The 21,199-nt window shown below is 42.9% G+C and overlaps 2 protein-coding genes across 4 annotated transcripts; one reads left to right on the top strand and one right to left on the bottom strand.

Annotated features, from left to right (window-relative positions):
* Nucleotides 1-10: 10 nt before the first annotated feature.
* LOC112227807 (programmed cell death protein 6) lies at nt 11-8,329 on the bottom strand. 2 transcript variants are annotated; one of them, XM_024392714.2, is made up of 6 exons: nt 8,087-8,329; nt 5,207-5,268; nt 2,557-2,601; nt 1,485-1,652; nt 1,020-1,129; nt 11-677 (listed from the first exon to the last, which is right to left on the bottom strand). In XM_024392714.2, exons 1-6 carry the CDS (start codon nt 8,173-8,175, stop codon nt 579-581), a joined length of 573 nt encoding a protein of 190 aa, XP_024248482.1. In that variant the 5' UTR covers nt 8,176-8,329; the 3' UTR covers nt 11-578. The 2 variants fall into 2 exon arrangements, with proteins under 2 accessions (XP_024248482.1, XP_024248483.1); XM_024392715.2 differs by having other exon boundaries at nt 12-677; nt 1,494-1,652; nt 8,087-8,305.
* A 437-nt stretch (nt 8,330-8,766) lies between these two features.
* Nucleotides 8,767-21,199, top strand: rec8b (REC8 meiotic recombination protein b). 2 transcript variants are annotated; one of them, XM_042308664.1, is made up of 18 exons: nt 8,767-9,048; nt 9,221-9,289; nt 9,708-9,850; nt 10,495-10,570; nt 11,349-11,469; nt 11,708-11,783; nt 11,877-11,944; nt 12,137-12,215; nt 13,655-13,730; nt 13,864-14,080; nt 14,303-14,440; nt 14,704-14,776; nt 15,502-15,674; nt 17,119-17,170; nt 17,908-17,974; nt 19,766-19,882; nt 20,219-20,325; nt 20,410-20,587. In XM_042308664.1, the coding sequence occupies exons 1-18, from the start codon at nt 8,993-8,995 to the stop codon at nt 20,436-20,438; spliced, it is 1,737 nt and encodes a 578-aa protein (XP_042164598.1). In that variant the 5' UTR covers nt 8,767-8,992; the 3' UTR covers nt 20,439-20,587. The 2 variants fall into 2 exon arrangements, with proteins under 2 accessions (XP_042164598.1, XP_024248481.1); XM_024392713.2 differs by having other exon boundaries at nt 8,768-9,048; nt 20,447-21,199.

The following is a 21,199-nucleotide window of genomic DNA, read 5'->3' as shown; positions in this document are numbered from 1 at the left end:
CCACACATTAAATTCAGAGCTCACAACTTTTTTCAGGTTTCTTTTTTAATAAAAGGAGGTTCCTCTTGCATTTATACAGTTTAAGGCATCATGCACACAAAAAAATAAACGATACAAAAGCGTACTCTTCTTCTACCTAAAATAATAACAGGCTAACTTTTTTATAGATTTGCTGGTTAAAAATATGTCTTTACAAATATGGCATTAGCTGGCATGTCAGTGAATCTAAGCAGGCTTTGTGCCCAACCATAACCTGCTTTTACAGTATTTGTAAACATGACTTCAGCAAAATAGATCTGAGATTAAGAGTGTATGCTTTGAACATTGGCAAAAGTCCCCCAGAAGCATGCGGTTATTTGTCCTAAATGATATGTACAATGCAGGTTTACCTTAAACACAGATATTCATTATTAAGATAAGATTCAGACATTAAACAAACATTATGAACAATGACAGACAGAACATAATGTCTTTATATCCTATCCCAGAGTCCCAGTCATCTTTGATCAAGGAAGACACGTGGAGGTGGGAAGGATTTGGCTTTGGCACAGTTGTGTCCAGTTGTGCTGTTGGATCTACTATACAACGTTGAAAACCATGGATAGATACTGTTCATAAGAAACCTGGATCCAGCCGTCTTGGTCTGTGTCGTACCTCCTGAACACGTCGGTCAACCTCTGAAAGTGACAAAGAACATTTTACAGTAGATCTTGACTTAGACATACTAGCCAGTACAGATGCCATTTTGGTAAATAAACATCAATGGCCTGTTTCCCAGTCACACATTAAGCCTAGTCCAGGACTAAAAAGCATTCTCAATTGAGATTCTACATTGAAAGAGTTTAGTCAAGGACTAGGCTTAATCTGTGTCTGAGAAACCAGCCCAAAATACCATACTGAGCCAACACAAAGTCCAATTTCAACATAGGCTGTATATACTGTACACACAATATTTTGACAAAACAATGTAGGCTACATAACCAGTGCTATGTGCACAGGAAGCCCAGTAGGACGGTTACCTGTAGAACAATACAACACTGGATGAAGTCATCAAAGGCCACTTGTCCCTTCCTCTGCCTGTCAAACTTCTCTATGAGAGTATTGTAGAACTGGTCAGAGAGGCGATACCCTGAGGAGGACAGAGAATAGTCAACATCACAGAAACACATCTGTTCAACAACCCTTAACCAATTTGTAACATGCATAGGGCTTTCACCTGCTTACTTCACATACAGGACTAAGAACTACTACATTTCAATAAGGGTAGAAAACAACAACATGCATGTGAGGCGAACAATTAATATCGTCATACATCTACACAACTATTTTGGCACATATCTTTATCCAGGCTCATGCATGTTAACCTTACTTGATCTTACAGAAAGGCATTAGAATATCGGATCTGACCTTGTGAACCACAGAAATGAATGTAACTGGTATAGCGGTTGGCCCGCCACCAGTATGGTCAAATAGAGAAGGCATACTTTGCTCACCGAATCCAGTCAGTGCCTGCTTAAGCTCGTTCTTGTCGATGAAGCCCGAGTTGTCTCTGTCGTAGGTGCGGAAGATGTTCTGCCAGTCCGTGATGTACTTCCACACTCCGGCAAACTCGTTGAAGTTCACCCCTCCTTTGTTCTCCCTGTCAAACATGGCTGTAAGACAGAAGTCAATAGAGAAGATATGAGTGAGAGCAAGAGGTCTGTTCAGAAGGGTGCAATGTTACAAAACAATGTTCAGATAGAAATACATTTTGTAGAATATGTATGTTTTTTCTGTCTTAGTCTTATAGAATCAGGCACCATGTAAACTTTATTCATTATATTTCTCTCCTCAAAATTCTGAAATGTTACCACACTGAATAGACCCCTGAGAAACACCACCTAAGAAGAAGGGACAGCTGGGAAGTGTAGTTCAATGCTAGAAGGCATAACGTCAACACACTGGACTACCATAGCATCTGTTATGACACAGAGTTAAAGAAATCTTGCCCGTTTGAACTTTCCCCTGCGGTTTAATCCAATTACATCCTAACAAAGTGCTTCACCGCATGGAAGGCCCAGGGCTGGTCGGCTGGATGGCCATTTGAATACAACTGATTTACTGTGTACAGTACAGTCAGAGTGGGAAGCAATGGTGGATTATTGAGATTCAAAATAACAGCACTAAATATAAAACTAGTTGTATCTTCTTAGTATATTTTTCTATTCATATTCAGCTACACTTGGACTAAAGCAGATTCCAGCTGGTGAAAGGGTAAGTGTGTAAGCCAATCAATAGTCAGTGGATGGTTATAGATAGATGCCTTAAGAAATAAAAAAAACACCTCCTGTTTGTTAGAAAGAAATGCTCCTCATTCCCCCTTTTACCAATAGCTGCATGCTTCCACTTAACTGGGGAGATGGGTTGAAATGTGTCACTGTGCACCAACGTTAATGAAAAGGGTTGTTATGGGGATAACGTATAAAACAATGGTAGTACACCAGGTCAGAACAATATAGGCTTGTCATTGTGCAAGTTTGTTTGTGTGTCAAGGGTCAAAGAGGGACAAATACTCACATATGATTGATCGGACTGTCACTGGGTTGAAAGGTGTCCATGTACCTACAGAGAGAAGGTAAAAGATTGTTGAACAACAATGACTCTCTAAGACATTCTGCCACAAAAAGTTAAATTGCACAGGACGGCTGTGCCAAGTTAATTAATACATTTGGACTTTAATGAACTAGGCTATTTATAACAGAACAAGAAGAAGAGGGAAATAGGCCAAGTAAAGAGTTAGGAGGACTTAAGCAACCATTCTGTTCTTATCTTGGGTATTCTTTTTACCAAGCCAGTATTTTAGGTAACAGAGGAGAACTGCTGGAGATTTATCAGGGTTTCTTAAACCTTGCTGACTCACCATCTAAACCTTTTCACTCTCACTGCTCTGAGGGGGGAGAGAAAGCGATAGAGCGAGAGATAGAGGAGGCTTTGCAGTCCAGTAAAGTGAACCACTTTTCACATTAAGCCTTTCCTCTGCAACGACAAGCCTCGAACAGATGTCTCCCACTCAGGCCGCTCTGCCTCCTTATTCCGACCTGGGCTAGTTTTACAGCTGGGTGGGACTGGCTGGGATTTGGTCTGGGCCAAGGAACAGACATGAAGCGTCTGGACTACACCCAGAACAGAGAGGAATGGTCAGGTCTCCAGCCAGACTCCCCATTCTCCAGCAGCTGTGAGGTCAACAACAGTGACCGGCCATGTCCGAGAGAGGTGCCCTGTCTGTTGGTCAAGCCCCCAGACGGGCACCACAGGAGTGTGTGCGTGTTTGCGTGTGTGTCGAGGCTGCCCCCACCCGGCCTGTGAGACAAAGCTTCCTCTGTCCAGCACACACACTGGACCTTCTCACTGCGCTGCCCAGTGCCCACTCATGACGAGGTTGGGGGAACAGGGAGTGGCACATGGAAGAAAAAAACAGGGTGACCGCAAAACTGCGCCCCACAGGAGAGGCTTAGTGAGAGCGCTCTAACACACATACACACACCTCGAAAGGGCCTCACACAGGTTTGAATTCACACAGATACACACACTCATTCACTAACTACTAACTGCTCCAGGCAGGCTAAAACAGCATGTGCAAGGTTGAGCTCAACCTTGAGATAGAAAATGACCACCAGTTCCCCTCCCCTCACCCCTGTCCTACATGCAGTACAGGCAGGGTGCTGAGCAGGGACCCTCTTCTTCACAGATGCCAGACAATCTGCCCCGTTGCTATCAAAGCCATACATGATTGTTTTGTGTTATTATTCTGCCTTTTGAAAAATGTTCATGAGGCGATTCAGGAGTAGTCAATGCGGGAGTTTTTCCCATTAGTAGATGGGCCTATATTCCCTTGGCACGTAGATTTGCCATTGGAACTACTCAGCACAGTGAATGCAATGCTGCCGATTTCAGCAACTACTTGGCTGGTTGCTCCGAAAAAAATAAATAAAATCAAAGCACATTAATCTCAGTCGGGGAGGAGAGGCACATTTTGACAGGTGGTTGGTGCAGAGCGGGGGCTCAGAGGACCGTTAATATGGAGCGCTAGCTAAAAGACCCCGACACCTATAAAAGATTCCCTTTATTGATAGACTGGCGATGTACAACGGGGGCCATCTGTTTCTCATCAGGGAGCGGCACTGTCACAGGGTCTGATGGAGAGAGGACGTCAGCCCTGAGAGGACGAGCAACAGCTTATAGTGGTAACACTATACAGTCTGCCTGAGGGGAGGAGAGGGATATCAAGGGAAGGGGTGAGGGGAGAAGTGGGAAGACAGGAGGACAGGATCGATAAGAGAAGAGAATGGAGAGGTGAAAAGAGCAGGGGGGAAATCAGGAAAGAGGGAACAGAGAGGTCTGGGGGTGTCAGCGTGATATAGTGACAGCACCGTGGGCATGGTCAGTGAAGTGCATGGCCGAGAACAGGGCACAGCTTGCATTCAGTCAGCAGCCTGCACACAGTCTCACTGGCACAGCCAAATCATGACACAGCCCTACTAATGAACACGACTGGACTGACTGTGTGAACACTGCGCCTGCCTGCCTTCCACACAGCTTGGGTCATCAGTATTCTGAACCAGGGATACTACCAGATAACTGCTCCTTTCATCGCTCTTGGGCCTCAACACTTTTTCACAGTGTAAAAAAAAAAAACTGTTTGAGAGAAGAATGTCCATTCAAACCCTTTCAAAACCCTTTCCGCAGAGAGACCTTGACCAATTCAAAATGTTGAGGTACAGAATACATGTTTGTTGTAAAGATGATCCCAACGTCTGCTGTGCTGTACTCTAGTAACTAGCGCCCTAAGCTACAAAACACGATGTTCACTCATAGCATTGATTCAATCATGAGCATATCTCGCCATCCAGCCCAGTGGAAAGACTAATGTCATGTTGTGCTTGTGGCATTGGCTAAGCCACTCCGCTCTGTCATATCTCAACAACAAAAGGGTGTTGAGTTAATTATCAGGTGGCACATGTCGTCAGCCATTTCCTGTCTCATTCAGGAAGTACTTTCCCTTTGTCACCAGACAACCTTTCCATCTGTTTTTTGAGGTAAAAACAAAACTTCTGTGTCAATTTCAAGTTCAGACCACCAACTCTCCTCAGCAAGCTTCTCTCTGTCCCTCGCCAGGTGTTGAAATGAGAGGAGGTGTTGAGGTCTAGAGGAGAAGGAAGAGACGTACCGTTCGATAAGGCCTGCTGGAGCTCTGTGTCTGATATCACACAGCTCCTGTCCTTGTCCACTCTGGGGAGGAAACACACAATTAGATACAGACACGCAGACTGTATCAAACACACAATGCAGCCCAGCTGAAACCCTACCGGCGCTACACTGTAAGCCCCTTGTCAGGATCTAAACACTCCATTCAATGGGAGTGTGCGGGCTGGGCTAGGGACAGGACGATGACTTGTGGGGATGGTGGTCGTTTTACACTCGCCACCATCCCCAACATCACAGATCAGTGAAAAGTGAAACCAAAACTAGCCAACATGTTTGGCATGACAAGCATAGGAGTTGGGTACCGTACAGCACAAACAGATCTGGGATCAGGCTAGCTAATACTGTATATTGAGTGCAATGCCAAAGAAAGGAGACTTCAGATACTTTCTTCATCAAGAGAAAATAGATCAGAGATGCAATAAACTTTTTTTGCTTTGAATTTACAATACACATAAATATCTTATTGCATTCTATTGTACAATCTCAGAACCCACTGCCTTTCAGTATAAAGCTATGCGCTAGGCCATCTGTTATAGAAGTGTAACATCACAAACTAATTAGCCTAATTTTTTAAATTGTGTTCCAATTGAATAGTATTAGAATGGTACAGTCGTTCTGTTTAGACGTGGAAGACGTTTTGTGAGAGTTGAACATTAACACAAATTAGAGGCCTTGCCTTCCAGTTCTGGAATAACCTCCTCTGTGAAATGTAGCACAATCCTCCAATGACTCACATGTTCCTTAGCAACCTCCCCAGACCAACCTACCAACAACACACCAACCCAACTGCAGGCCACATAGAAATACAAAACCTGACTTTCCATGAAGGCACGCTTTGTGACTTCCTCCAGAATGAAAGAAATGGAGTGCTTGGTCAGACGGGGGACGTACCTAACCTTAACCAAACACTTTTAGAGTAGAGTCTGTGCTGTGCGTTTGTGTGTCTCACTGCTCAATCTCACTTACTTTGTTACCCCTCTTCAGGTTTGACTTACCTCACTGGGTTTTACATAAAATTAGGTGAATTGAAAGGGCATCATTAAAATTGCTTTCCCTGGCCTTAAGCAGAACCATCGTCCCATTTTCTGAATGGTGCTCAGAACAAATCCCAAACATTAGTTGTACACATTAGTACTACAAGCAGCACAGCAGCCATTGGAATCGTAACATTTCAACAGCCTGTCTCAGTTTTTCCTATGGAGCTATTCAAGTTATGACATGCCTGGCGAAACTTAGTTTTCCAGTCAAATGGTTTAGCAGCTTATCTCATGCTGGCTCTCATGGTAGGGGGAAGTGGAGGTAGCTCTTCTGAACACAAAGCCGATTTTCAGACAAAATTATCCTAAACATTTGTTTACTCACTGATGGCAGACAGTGTAAGCAATTGTTTGTCTTGTCACGTATCAGATGTTGATCTATGCCTAGATGGATCCTTTGCTGTTCTACTCTAGGCTATGTATTTGGCTGTGTTTACACAGAGTCCAATTCTGATCCTTTTTTCACCAATGGGTCTTTTGACCAATCAGATCAACTCTGAAAACAATCTGATGTGAAAAGTTCTGATGTGATTGGTCAAAAGGTTAGAATTGGGTAGCCTGTGTAAACTCAAGCCTTTTTGGCCTACATTTGACATGTCATGTGGCATTACACTGGCCATGGACTAGTGAGTTTTGTTTAGGTCTAGTGACTACTTGTTTGTCATGGGATCATGTCATGGAATCTAATGATCATATAGGCGGAGTGGAAAAGGATCATTCTATGACTCAAGCCTAATAAAATGCTAAGAAAAGCACCAGGTTGCTGGTGACTAATGGATTTCCATTAGTTCCAACCCCAGTGTGTTGCTTCAGCTCAGGCTAGGTACACCTCTGAAGTGTGGAGTGTATGGAATACTGATAGACAGATAAGACCAAGTTTTCTAGGTTTTGCCTCCTTATAAATTATTCTCCAAAGTGTTTTGTGTTTTACAAAGTGTTTTGCTGCCTGCAGCATTTTAATGTTGTGAGAAAGCAGAGCACCATGGATCCTCTGCAGTATTACATAACTCAATACCAGGGACTAACATGAAGCGAGACATCTCACTCACTCCTTTCTTCTGGTTGATATACAGTCAATGAACTAAGAAGACCAGGCCCAGCTGTTAACGCATTGGTGAATATGGGAGAACCACCCATTTAACAGACCGGTGACAATTTTTTCAGAAACGGTCATGAGTGGGACATCTTCATTTATCAACCATCTTCGCCAATACTACTACAGATAGGGGAAATTAGATCTTCCCTCTTTTTCTACAACGTTTTGCCAGCTATTGTCAGTTTTAAGTAGTGGTAGATTGTCATGTCTGCTCTCTTGTCAGTCCCTGTAAAATAAAGTGTATTCAAAACTAATTTAATAGAATAACGCACCATCACAATAGAAACAGATTGTAAATTATGAGATCATTTTAATTAGCTAACGTTACATGACTGACATTGATCATATCTACGCCCTATACTGGTTGTAACTGGTAACTGTATAGAATACAATTGAAAAACAAGGCATTGTATGTGTGTGGTAGGAAAATGTCATATGCAAAAGTAAATAGAACACTGACAGGCAAAATAAATCCTGATATTTGAATTTCTTAAAGAAAAACAAAAAATAAGTCTGTCAAATGTAATCACCGAACCACGGCTATAATACTACGACAAAAACACTAACTTTTTATGCATACCGAACATAAACTGCTATAGTATTATAATCTCTGCCCATTATGCCCTGTGGCAGCAGTTTTCAAAATGAAGCTCAAATCAATGCGGAGTACCGTTATTTCGATAGTCACGAAAGACGTCTTTCCACTCACCTCTGAAATATATTCCAAAGAAAACCTTGATCCGTCGCCGGTTGTTGTTGAGGTTGTCCTCTATACGGACTACCTGTATGATATGCCATTTTAAAAGCTTTATAATTGGTGTTGTGAAAAATATGTGTACCCTGTACTCGTTTCAATCTGACACTGACATTCTCCGCGCAGAGGCGTGGCAACTAACTCACCACTTCCCGTAAGAAAATGTGGAAACGTCATAGGGCTACCTCCTTAGTGGGTGACTCCACTTTCACTCTTTTCACGCCACTTCAATACAAAGTGATTAACGTAGCAGGTTATGAGAGTAATAAAAAGTCACTTCGGTATCGAAGTGGCGTGAAAAGAGTTTCCCACTTCCACACGTTTTTGATTGGTCTTCTGCCCGGCCAAATGATTTACCAAAGCTTTCTGGTGTGAAATTCTAAATCACGTTATTGCACGAGACGCACTACAGGTTAGACTGCATGTTCTCCCTCACAGCAGTTTCTAAAGTAGCTACCTAATTAAACGTTTGAGTTTTAAATGATTTCCAACATAATCTGATGTTCACTTAGCTAGAACTAAAACATGTTCAGCCTACCATCTACCGCTACTATATTATCTAAATTACAGACTGATGTGTTTATCAGATCCATGTATTTATTCTCTAGATAAATGGCTCTGCTGTTAATCTTTTTGGACTACTGCACTCTCCATGATTGGTCAAAAACCTAAACGTCATCAAGCTAGCTGCGTTTGGCGCGAATTTCGATAACGCTGCTCTCTGAGGAGAATCTGCCTGTAACGTTAGCTATCTAGCAGCTGACATCAACCCTTTTATTGATCAATCTGATCTTTTTACGTTCTACACCAGGTTCTAGACACCAAATTGCAAAACAGTATTTCTGCATGAATTGAGGAAAGATGTTTTACTATCCAAACGTTCTTCAGAGGCACACCGGTTGCTTTTCCACTATTTGGTGAGTTGCTCTCTAGCATTAGCTAGCTAGCTAATATTAGCTAGGCTAGCATCCTCTTAGGCTGAGTTTAATATTTTGTAGCTTGTGAATCTCAGTCAATGTAATGTGAGTATGCCATCATCATCAGTGACCTTTCCGTTTCTGGTATTGTCATGCTGTTTCTGTGTTTTAGGTTGGCAGCCACCAAAGGGATCAGGATAACACGCAGAGAGCTTCTGAGGGTCAACGTTGGGCGGACATGGTAACCACAATCCTTCTCCCTTTCTATGTCTGAGGGAAAATATTATGTCAAGTGATCAACCCATGGTCCCTGCTTAGCTAGTCCCTGCCCCAGTATCTCTGCGTTAGAGATGTCACCTATGAAGTGTCTCCTCCCTAACACCCATGAAGCTCTGATTCAAACTCCCACGCATTAACGTTATAATGTAAAAATGTTTTGAAAAAACTCACAAAATATGGTGTTTCGCTGAGAAACTATCTTAATTTTCTCCTGTTACATCTGGAGACACCAGAGGAGACACATTGACATCTCTAACACAGAGATACTGGGGCAGCTACTCCCCAAACATGTCCCTATTTTGTGCCATGGCCATACACATAATTTGTGAATGTGATAGTAATCTGATGTCAATCATGTAGCTATGGTGGTGTATTTGCAGTGAGGACATCATGGATTACGTGACGGTCCAGGTGGCTCCACTCTGCCCTGGTCTCCCTCTGCCTCGCTTCTCCCTCTACCTGTCCTCCCAGCTGCAGTATGGGGTGGTTATCGTCTACCACCGCCAATGTGGTTTCCTTCTGGGTGAGAGAGAGGGGAAGGGTTCAAATGAAGGGCATACAGAGATTACAGACTAACGCCATGTAAAGAGATGCTTGTCGAAATAGGCCGGTAATCAGAGACACTATATCAGGCCTAATGGCAAGACAAGCTACAGGACCAAGGACACTGATTGAACTGAAATGCAGCCTACCGGTTACTCTCCATCCATACACACTCATTGATACAACCTGAGACAATAAAGTATACAACCACATTGTTGCTAGAGGTCGATATGAATGATTACGCTTAGATATACTCACTTATCATAACAGGCAACTCGATAGTCTGATATAGCCTCCTAAGCAGCCAGACATAAATCATGCTAACAGATACACAGATCCACTATCATATCGTGTTCAGGGTCACCAGCTTGTACAGAACCACGTGTTCAGAACCGCAGCTGTCCAGTCAGGAGGATGTATTTGTATGTATGCATGCCATGGAAGGTAGCCTAGCGGTTAAGAGCGTTGGACCAGTAATCGAAAGGTTGCTGGTTTGAATCCCAGATCCAACTATGTGAAAAATCTGTTTTAAGTGCCCTTGAGCAAGGCACATAACCCTAATTGCTTATGGATAAGAATGTCTGCTAAATTACCTCACCGCAAACTTTTTCTCCTTCCTTTTAGAGGAGATCCAGCAGACCATTGAGCGCCTGGTACGCTCTGAGAGACACGCACGCATCGACCTGGCTGACCCTGACAGGTGAAAAAACACACAAACCGTTACCCGTATGTCCCATACACACATGCCCCCTTGAGTTGTCAGATATAACTGTCACACATACACTGAGTGTACAAAACATTAAGAACACCTTCCTAATATTTAGTTGCACCCCCTTTTGCCCTCAGAAAACCTCAATTCGTTGGGGCGTGTCGAAAGAGTTCCACGGGGATGCTGGCCCATGTTGACTCTAATGCTCCCACAGTTGTGTCTAGTTGGCTGGATGTCCTTTTGGGTGTTCGATCATTCTTGATACACACGGGAAACTGTTGAGGGTGAAAAACCCAGTAGCGTTGCATTTCTTGACACACCGGTGCGCCTGGTGCCTACTACCATACCCCGTTCAAAGGAACTTCAATCAGTGTAGATGAAGGGGAGGAGACACTAAAAAGGAGTTTTAATCCTTGAGACAATTGAGACATGGATTAAGTATTTATGCCATTCAGAGGGTGAATGGGCATGACAAAAGATTTAAGTGGATTTAACAAATTACATCAATAAGGGATCATAGCTTTCAGCTGGATTCACCCAGTCAGTCTATGTAATGGAAAGAGCAGGTGTTCCTAATGTTTTGTACACTCCGTGTATATTGACAATAATAATGGATTGGACTTATGTACTGTTTTTTTTATTAGGTCAAAAGATACTGTACATTGTGTACATTGTATGGCGTTCACCACCAATGTGTCGCCTGGGTGATTCATGTCAGCCGTTTTGTAGCCATGTTGTAGTAATAACATTAGCACCCTTCCCTCCCCAGACAAGCCCCAAATGTCCCAGACTCCCTGTTCCTGCTGGAGGAGGCCGAGGGGGCACAGGACCCCTTCTTTGGGGTGATGGGCTTTGAGCACCTGCTGCCTAGTCCCTATAGGATCCCTCAGGTATACAACCATTTCTACACAATTTTTACCTAGTTAACACATTTCCAGCGGTATGTCACTACAAAAATGTGTAACCCCCATACTGCCACAGTCAATTCCTATGTACACACAGTACACAACCTTTTCAAGACACATATTTAACTTTACCCTCATTGAGTCACCTTGTGAGTTGATAATGCATTTATTGATTGAACACTGTTCTAACAACACTCCCTCTGTGTGTCTCGTTCATTCCCAGCCATGGCAGCTGATGGAGAGCATTACTCCAGAGCGCCCCATAGGGGCCAGTCCTGGAACTGCACCAGAGGACGGAGGTGAGACTGAGTGACAGTCTTATTTGGGATGGAAAATCCTCAGCAACAAATCTGCATTACTAATGTTTGTTGCCCTCTGTCTCTCACTCTCAGGTTTCAAATCCCCTCCTGATGCCATTACCCTGAAAGAGAAGGAGCAGCTTGTCATCGTTGCTGCTGAGGTGACCTGAATATAGTGTTGTAATATACTGATAAAAGTACATAGAAAGGCTATTGTGTATATTTATAAACCTTTACTCACTTTGCATATTAAGAGACCACATCAAGGAATTTGGATCCAAAAGGATCTTTCCTGAGCTCTCAATCGTTCCTGAAGTTGAACTCGGTCTCCCTCTGCCCTTCTCTCCATAAAGTTTGAAGGAGCTGAGCTTCCTGAAGCCACTGGCAAAGAGATTGACATGCTTCTGGAGCAGCAGGACCAATTCCATGACGGTGAGAGAAGAGAGGGAGAGTAAAGAATAGAGCCCTGCACATGCCTGCAACGTTCAGGCCCAATTGCTTCTGCCAAATTGAAGGCCTTGCCGAACCTGAAATCAGAAATAACTTCCTTCATTATTATCCATTATCTGCTGGTCTCTGTCTGTCCTCCCCTCCCTGGGCTAGTGGTGCGTGTTTCAGCAGTTTATTCACCAGCACCTGCCTGCAGTTGCTAATAACAAGTCCACAACCGCCCGACTACACAGTGCCTTCAGAAAGTATTCACACCCCTTGACTTTTTCCACATTTTGTTGTGTTACAGCCTGAACATTTCAAATTGATACAATTGAGAGTTTTTGGTCACTGGCCTACACACAATAAATACCCCATAATGTCAAAGTAGAATTATCTTATTTGACATTTTTACAAATTAATCAAAAATGAAAAGCTGAAATGTCTTGAGCCAATAAGTATTCAACCGCTTTGTTTTCAGGAGTAAAAATGTGCTAAACGAGTCACATAAGTTGCATGGACTCACTCTGTGTGCAACAATAGTGTTTAGTCACAAAAGACCAGGGATGTTTTTTTAATGCCTCGCAAAGAAGGGCACTTATTGGTAGGGAGATATAACACTATACTGGTCCATTAACCAGATTGGTGCACATTCAACAAATATGATTTAACAAAGTGGATATTCGTCAAATCTGTCATGATTTATGTATTGTAACAGGCCCACAATGTGGTAACTTAAGTCCAATTTGGATATATTTGGCTGTTTTCGATGCTGGTTAGCTTAGCATAGCTAGCATATGGAATTGGTGGTGGTAGTCAGTTGTTTTTAACTGTAATGCAGTTAGTTGATTGGTGACGATGACATGAACAAGTGTTGGGGTTGACATCCATACAAACATTACACTCAGATTTTTACCTCAATATGAAATACACATATAAACAATAGACTAAATGTAGGCACATTTTGCTTGGGGGCAATGAGGATATTCAGGATCTTTCCCCCACGTGTTTCCATGGCAATTATATTGTGTTGGTCAAGATTGATTTACCTTTTTACCTCATCAATCACTACCCTGCATCCGCTCTGCTGCTAGTCTGCCTGTATAGTATCCACAGCAACGGCTCCGCTTTGGGCTGCTCAATGACGAGATGCAAAAGAGCAGTTAGCGAGCTACTTTTCATCACTTTAAACTCCGGAACATTCTTATTTTCCGTGAAATAATCTCTCTTGTCGACTCGGACAATGGTCACCACGTTATGGTCTTAGTAAGATATGAGATAGGCTACTGTGCAACAGCATGAGCAAATTGCTCAGACCGTATCCTAGTAATTGATGAAAAAACAGGACTTTGTAACATATTAGGACCCGTAAGACCGATAATGAAAGGGAAATAAGTGAGTAAATATAAGTTTGCGTAAACTGGTGTGTGTGTGTTGTACAGAGCTAGAAGAGAGGGAAAGGGAGAGAGAGGGAGAGAGAACCAGGGACATGGAGTCAGGCATGACCTCCATTGACCAGTAAGTTATATGGAATAATCATATTTTCTGACAGAGCACGTCACCTTGATCTTCTATTATCTTCCCATGTCTTTTTTAAAACGTACTCTTTGTTGTATTGTTTTTCTTTCTCTCTGTGTGTGTGTGTCTCCAGGCTGAAGGTGTCGGTGGTGGTGGGGGACAGTATGTGGCTGCTGGACGAGGAGACCGGCCTGCCCATGGAGGTGCCTTTAGAGGTCATTCCCATGGAGATGACCCCCCCTCCTCAGGTGGCCATGCCCTCTGCCCCAGACACCTCCGAGAGAGCGGGGGAGTCAGCGAGTCAGTCAGAGAGGGGGACGGAGAAAGCGGCAGAAAGTTCCTGTGGCGAGGTTTGTGTGTGTGTGTTCACACTTTTCTGTGTGTGACTCATCATGAGGACTCAGGAATCCAAGCATCCGTATGAACAAGATATTTCTGTCCTATATTTTCTCCTGCCAAATGTGTGGGTGTGTACAGGCTCCTCTCAGTTTGATCTATCCATTACCCTCCCATCTGCTCTCCTCCTCTCTTTTCTTGCCTCTCTCATCCCTCTCCCTCTCTCATCATCCCAGCTCCCCCATATAGACGCTCCTCCTCCTATGAGGCGGGGTCGCAGGCGCCAGCTCATCTTTGCAGACCCTCAGGTGCAGATCTCCCAGGATACCATGCGGGTGCAGATCGAGGACACTAAGGCTGAGACTCTGCTCCTGGTAAAACTCAAGCCTTCCACTACTTATCCTTCACTAATCTTACCAGAATTGTGTTCATTGGGGCATGCAACAGTAACGTTTTAAAGGGTTTGCAACTGGAAACAAAAATGTAAGTTTCTTATTGGACAGGTCCAGGTAGTCCCTCCCTGTTTCAGTGGGTTTTCTTCCATTTGGTGCTTAATGAAAACCACCCACATCAGTGATTACTTCAAAGAAAATAAGGATATAATCGTATTCTCATTGCTTTGTCTGTGCCTCCTCAGTCTCAGGTGCTGATAATCTTTCCTGCCCAGAAGAAGCTTCTCCCAGCAGAGCTCTACACTGCCCCTTCTGGCTGTGAGTATATGACTCCTTTCCTAAGATGGTAGTAATATGGTCATTTAGTAGATGTTTTGATTCAGCCAGCAGCATACCACCTTGCATACCACTGCTGGCTTACTTCTGAAGCTAAGCAGGGTTGGTCCTGGTCAGTTCCTGGATGGGAGACCAGATGCTGCTGGAAGTGGTGTTGGAGGGCCAATAGGAGGCCCTCTTTCATCTGGTCTAAAAAAATATCCCAATGCCCTAGGGCAGTGATTGGGGACACTGCCCTGTGTAGGGTGCCGTCTTTCGGATGGGACGTTAAACGGGTGTCCTGACTCTTTGAGGTCATTAAAGATCCCAATGCACTTATCATAAGAGTAGGGGTGTTAACCCCGGTGTCCTGGCTAAATTCCCAATCTGGCCCTCAAACCATCACGGTCACCTAATAATCCCCAGTTTACAATTGGCTCATTCATCCCCTTCCTCTCCCCTGTAACTATTCCCCAGGTCGTTGCTGCAAATGAGAACGTGTTCAGTCAACTTACCTGGTAAAATAACAGATACATTTTTTTTTAAATCTAAGCAACTCATAGTTCTTATATAGTAGTAGAGTATGTGTATGAATCCAATGTAGCAATCAAACCCATAACCTGGATGTTGCCAGCACCTTGCTCCAACCAACGGAGCCACCTCACAACTGCCACACCATGAGGTTATAATGATGATTTCAGTCTTTTCTCTCTCTTTCCTCGACGCAGCTCTACTGCACCCTGACCTCCTGTTGCTATGGAAACAGTGTGCCGTCCTCACTACGCTTCCTCGCACCGGGGAGAGAGGCAGAGAGGAGGAGATTGAGGAGGAGGGCAGCTCCGAGATGGAGAGAGTGAGGATAGAGGTGGAGAGGAAGAGGATGGACTCTAGCATGCGAGAGGTGAGCGGATCTACAGTACCAGTCAAAAGTTTGGAGTCACCTACTCATTCCAGGGTTTTTCTTCTATTTTCTGCATTGTAAAATAATAGTGAAGACATCAAAAATATGAAATAACACATATGGAATCATGTAGTAACCAAATAATCGTTCTAAATATTGAGAGTCTTCAAAGTAGCCACCCTTTGCCTTGATGACAGCTTTGCACACTCTTGGCATTCTCTCAACCAGCTTCATGAGGTAGTTACCTGGAATAGATTTCAATTAACAGGTGTGCCTTGTTAAAAGTGGAATTTCTTTCCTCAATGCATTTTAGCTATTCATTTGTGTTGTGGTAAGGTTGGGCGGTATACAGACGATAGCCCTGTATGGTAAAATACCAACTCCATATTATGTCAAGAACAGCTCAAATAAGCAAAGAGAAACGACAGTCCAACATTACTTTAAGACATCTAAAATTTCTTCAAGTGCAGCAAAAACGATCAAGCTCTATGATGAAACTGGCTCTCATGAGGACCGCCACAAGAAAGGAAGACCGAGTTAACTCTGCTGCAGAGGATAAGTTCATTGCAGCCTCAGAAATTGCAGCCCAAATAAATGCTTCATAGTTCAAGTAACAGACACATCTCAACATCAGCTTTTCAGAGGAGACTGTGTGAATCAGGCCTTCATGGTCAAATTGCTGCAAAGAAACCACTACTAAAGGACACCAATAATAAGAAGAGACTTGCTTGGGCCAAGAAACATGAGCAATGGACATTAGACCGGTGGACTGATGAGATTTTTGGTTCCAATCACCATGTCTTTGTGAAACGCAGAGTAAGTGAACAGATGATCTCCGCATGTGTGGTTCCCACCGTGACGCATGGAGGAGGTGGTGTGATGGTGCTTTTCTGGTGACATTGTGATTTATTTAGAATTTAAGGCACACTTAAACATGGCAACCACAGCATTCTGCAGTGATACGCCATCCCATCTGGTTTGCGCTAGGTGGAACTATTAATTCGTTTTTCAACAGGACAATGACCCAACACACCTCCAGGCTGTGTAAGGGCTATTTGACCAAGGAGAGTGATGGAGTGCTGCATCAGATGACCTGGCCTCCACAATCACTCAGACCTCAACCCAATTGAGATGGTTTGGGATGAGTTGGACTGCAGGGTGAAGTTTGACACCATATTCTTCTAAATTACCAATGCCGCCAGGGGACACTTGAGCAGGACATTTGTAAGAAGTAATTTACATAATAAAGACTTGTGGGTGAATTCAAATGTACCCAAGGGAGAAGTTGAATAAGAGAGTGAATACTGTTAATAATATCTCAAATGACTCAGAGAGCCTGGAATAACAGCATCTAGTCTACACTGCTTCGTTTTTCATGTATACAGACAGTTCAGAAATGTCTGAAGTCTAGATGACTGTCTTTTCTCTCCTCTTGTATCCCCAGATCCCACGAGAGTTGCTGAAATCAGGAGGAACAGCCCCATCTGAAGCATCAGGTCAAACATTGTTTTCCTGTCAGTTACTTGAAATTATAAAATGACGCCCACAGAACTAGAATAAGATTCTACTTCTATGATGATGCCATTGAAATGTACATACAATCATTTTACTGCAGTAGTGTAAAGTACATAAGTAAAAATACTTTAAAGTACTACTTAAGTAGTTTTTTGGGGGGTATCTGTACTGTATTTTACTCTTTATATTTTTTTACAACTTTTACTTAATTACTACATTTTCCCTAAGACCCAAAAGTACTCGTTACATTTTGAATGCTTAGCAGAACAGGAAAATTGTCCAATTCACACACTTATCAAGAGAGCATCCCTGGTCATCTCTACTGCCTCTGATCTCGCAGACTCACTAAACATAAATGCTTCTTTTGTAAATTATGTCTGAGTGTTGGAGTGTGCCCCTGGGTATTCATGTGTGTGTATATATATTTAAAAAAATTGTGCAATCTGGTTTGCTTAATATAAAGACTTAAAAATGATTTATACTTTTACTTGTGATACTTAAGTATACTTTAGCAATTACATTTCATTTTGATACTTAAGTGTATTTAAAACCAAATACTTTTAGACTTTTACTCAAGTTGTATAGTACTGGGTGACTTTGACTTGAGTCATTTTCTATTAAGGTATCTTTACTTTTTCTCAAGTATGACAATTGGGTACTTTTTCCACCACTGCTTTACTGTTGCATTTTGATATCTGTTTGTGTTCTATGTTTTCAGCCGAGGTTCTTCTAGACGTGTCCAGAGAGGACAAATCCCTCGAGCAGATCACCCCTGTCAGCAGATGGTGATATATGTATTTTTATATATATGTATGTGTGTGTATATACAGTGGGGAGAACAAGTATTTGATACACTGCCGATTTTGCAGGTTTTCCTACTTACAAAGCATGTAGAGGTCTGTAATTTTTATCATACGTACACTTCAACTGTGAGAGACGGAATCTAAAACAAAAATCCAGAAAATCATATTGTATGATTTTTAAGTAATTAATTAGCATTTTATTGCATGATATTTGATAACCTACCAACCAGTAAGAATTCCGGCTCTCACAGACCTGTTAGTTTTTCTTTAAGAAGCCCTCCTGTTCTCCACTCATTACCTGTATTAACTGCACCTGTTTGAACTCGTTACCTGTATAAAAGACACCTGTCCACACACTCAATCAAACAGATTTCAACCTCTCCACAATGGCCAAGACCAGAGAGCTGTGTAGGGACATCAGGGTTAAATTGTAGACCTGCACAAGGCTGGGATGGGCTACAGGACAATAGGCAAGCAGCTTGGTGAGAAGGCAACAACTGTTGGTGCAATTATTAGAAAATGGAAGAAGTTCAAGATGATGGTCAATCACCCTCGGTCTGGGGCTCCATGCAAGATCTCACCTCGTGGGGCATCAATGATCAGGAGGAAGGTGAGGGATCAGCCCAGAACTACACAGCAGGATCTGGTCAATGACCTGAAGAGAGCTGGGACCACAGTCTCAAAGAAAACCATTAGTAACACACTACACCGTCATGGATTAAAATCCTGCAGCGCACGCAAGGTCCCCCTGCTCAAGCCAGCGCATGTCCAGGCCCGTCTGAAGTTTGCCAATGACCATCTGGATGATCCAGAGGAGGAATGGGAGAAGGTCATGTGGTCTGATGAGACAAAAATAGAGCTTTTTGGTCTAAACTCCACTCGCTGTGTTTGGAGGAAGAAGGATGAGTACAACCCCAAGAACACCATTCCAACCGTGAAGCATGGAGGTGGAAACATCATTCTTTGGGAATGCTTTTCTGCAAAGGGGACAGGACGACTGCACCGTACTGAGGGGAGGATGGATGGGGCCATGTATTGCGAGATCTTGGCCAACAACCTCCTTCCCTCAGTAAGAGCATTGAAGATGGGTCGTGGCTGGGTCTTCCAGCATGACAACGACCTGAAACACACAGCCAGGGCAACTAAGGAGTGGCTCCGTAAGAAGCATCTCAAGGTCCTGGAGTGACCTAGCCAGTCTCCAGACCCGAACCCAATAGAAAATCTTTGGAGGGAGCTGAAAGTCTATTGTCCAGCGACAGCCCCGAAACCTGAATGATCTGGAGAAGGTCTGTATGTGGGCCAAAATCCCTGCTGCAGTGTGTGCAAACCTGGTCAAGAACTACAGGAAACGTATGATCTCTGTAATTGCAAACACAGGTTTCTGTACCAAATATTAAGTTCTGCTTTTCTGATGTATTACATATGTCATGCAATAAAATGCAAATTAATTACTTAAAAATCATACAATGTGAGTTTCTGGATTTTTGTTTTAGATTCCGTCTCGCACAATTGAAGTGTACCTATGATAAAAATTTGACCTCTACATGCTTTGTAAGTAGGAAAATCAGCAGTGTATCAAATACTTATTCTCCCCACTGTATGTATTTTTGTGTGTGTGTGTGTGCATACATACATACATATGTGAGTTAGTGAGAGAAAAAACAAGAGGATGTATATAGTTGTATCATTATGTAGTTGTCCTGGTTGGATAGCGCTGAGACTTTGCCCATTTCTATCCATAAGTGTCACTTTTAACTAATACGGACTGTTCAGGTCTCCTATGGAAGAAGCCCCAGTGCCTATGGAGGCTATAGAAGAGGAACATGTGGCTCTACCAGACAGAGAAGAGGAGACAGAAGGTAGAGAGGTCACTGCAGAGGGCCTGTTGAGGTGTAGTATTACTAATCACCCATCTATCTATATTCTAACATTTACATTTGAGTCATTTAGCAGACATGCATATCCAAAGCAACCTAGCATTAGTGCATTCATCTTAAGATAGCTAGGTGGGACAACCACATATCACAGTCATAGTAAGTGGGGGGTTTGTCAAGTGCAATTGTGTTGGTTCAGGAATTGGATGGCAAAAGTGGGGAGGCTAGCCAACAGCTTCTAACTCAGTCATTACTGCACTACTATTCTATCTTCTTTATATCTATTCTCTCTAACTGTGAAACTCTGGGCAGTGTTTTTCACATGGCTATCATCTCCCTCTGCTCCTTTCAGTGTAGTGTCCTCGTACCTCCTGAGGTTTGGGAAAGTCACCTTTTACTCTCTGTTGCCCCTGGAGGCAGACCGCACTACTGCAGCCCACATTCTCTCCAAACTGCTAGGTGAGAGCTGACAGAGGAAAAATGGATATCACTTGTGGGGCTATATGCATTCCAATATTGTTTTACTTAACTAACAACATGCAGGTATTTTGTTGTGTTGTGTTCTGTTGTGATGGTCCAGAGCTGGTGTCTGCTGGGGACCTGGCTGTATGTCAGGCTGAACCCTACAGCCCCATCACAATCATCCCTGGACCACTCAGCACCGTGCAGGCCTGAGGAACACAAAGGATGTCTCCACCAGCGTTTGACTTGGACAGGATTTCACAGCAGCTGAGTACCGGCACCTCAAATGTTCTACTGCTTGAGCTCCTGTTCCTCTTATGGAATATTAGCTTAAAAGTATTGTGGAGCTCCTGCACCTAATTATAAACAGTACCCAGCACGAGCACCGGCACCTATTTCAGTCCAAGTTAAACAGTGGTCTCCACACACACGGGATGTGTGCGGCCATACTTTTATAACAGAGTAATAATGTTCATGTCCCAAATATCGTTCATACGAGATCATCACCTCAAACTGATTTGTAGGACACACCCAAAACGATGACCTCTTGGAGTTAACATTTTTTTGTAACCTTTATAAGTGAAACCTTTTTATAAGAAGTAAAATTACTGAAGGGAAAATCTTTTTTTATTCAAAGTTGGTATTTTAAAAATTAATCTATTGAATAGCGTATTTATTATTCATATATTTAACTGTACCTAGCAGATATTTTTATACTAATTTGTCAACTGTCATACAAGTTGATATTGTTGACACAGTTTTTGTTTAACCTTTGGTGGTTTTTGTATCTTATCAAATGTGGTATGATGTTGCTCTGTTCTTACGTTGAAGCATTCAATGTATTTTTTAAATAAAATGCATGTTTACTCAT

This window comes from Oncorhynchus tshawytscha, linkage group LG29 (assembly GCF_018296145.1).
Source record: "Oncorhynchus tshawytscha isolate Ot180627B linkage group LG29, Otsh_v2.0, whole genome shotgun sequence".
Lineage (NCBI taxonomy): Eukaryota > Metazoa > Chordata > Actinopteri > Salmoniformes > Salmonidae > Oncorhynchus > Oncorhynchus tshawytscha.
This window is presented reverse-complemented; position numbering and strand designations above follow the sequence as displayed.

Coding starts and splice junctions, on each gene's coding strand:
- LOC112227807 (XM_024392714.2), bottom strand. CDS start 8,175: ATGGCATATCATACAGGTAGTCCGTATAGAGGACAACCTCAACAACAA. Junction 5,269..8,086: donor CTTTGGAATATATTTCAGAG/GTGAGTGGAAAG, acceptor TTTCCTCCCCAG/AGTGGACAAGGACAGGAGCT. Junction 1,130..1,484: donor GACTGGATTCGGTGAGCAAA/GTATGCCTTCTC, acceptor TGTCCTCCTCAG/GGTATCGCCTCTCTGACCAG.
- rec8b (XM_024392713.2), top strand. CDS start 8,993: ATGTTTTACTATCCAAACGTTCTTCAGAGGCACACCGGTTGCTTTTCC. Junction 9,049..9,220: donor GGTTGCTTTTCCACTATTTG/GTGAGTTGCTCT, acceptor TCTGTGTTTTAG/GTTGGCAGCCACCAAAGGGA. Junction 17,975..19,765: donor ATCACCCCTGTCAGCAGATG/GTGATATATGTA, acceptor CGGACTGTTCAG/GTCTCCTATGGAAGAAGCCC.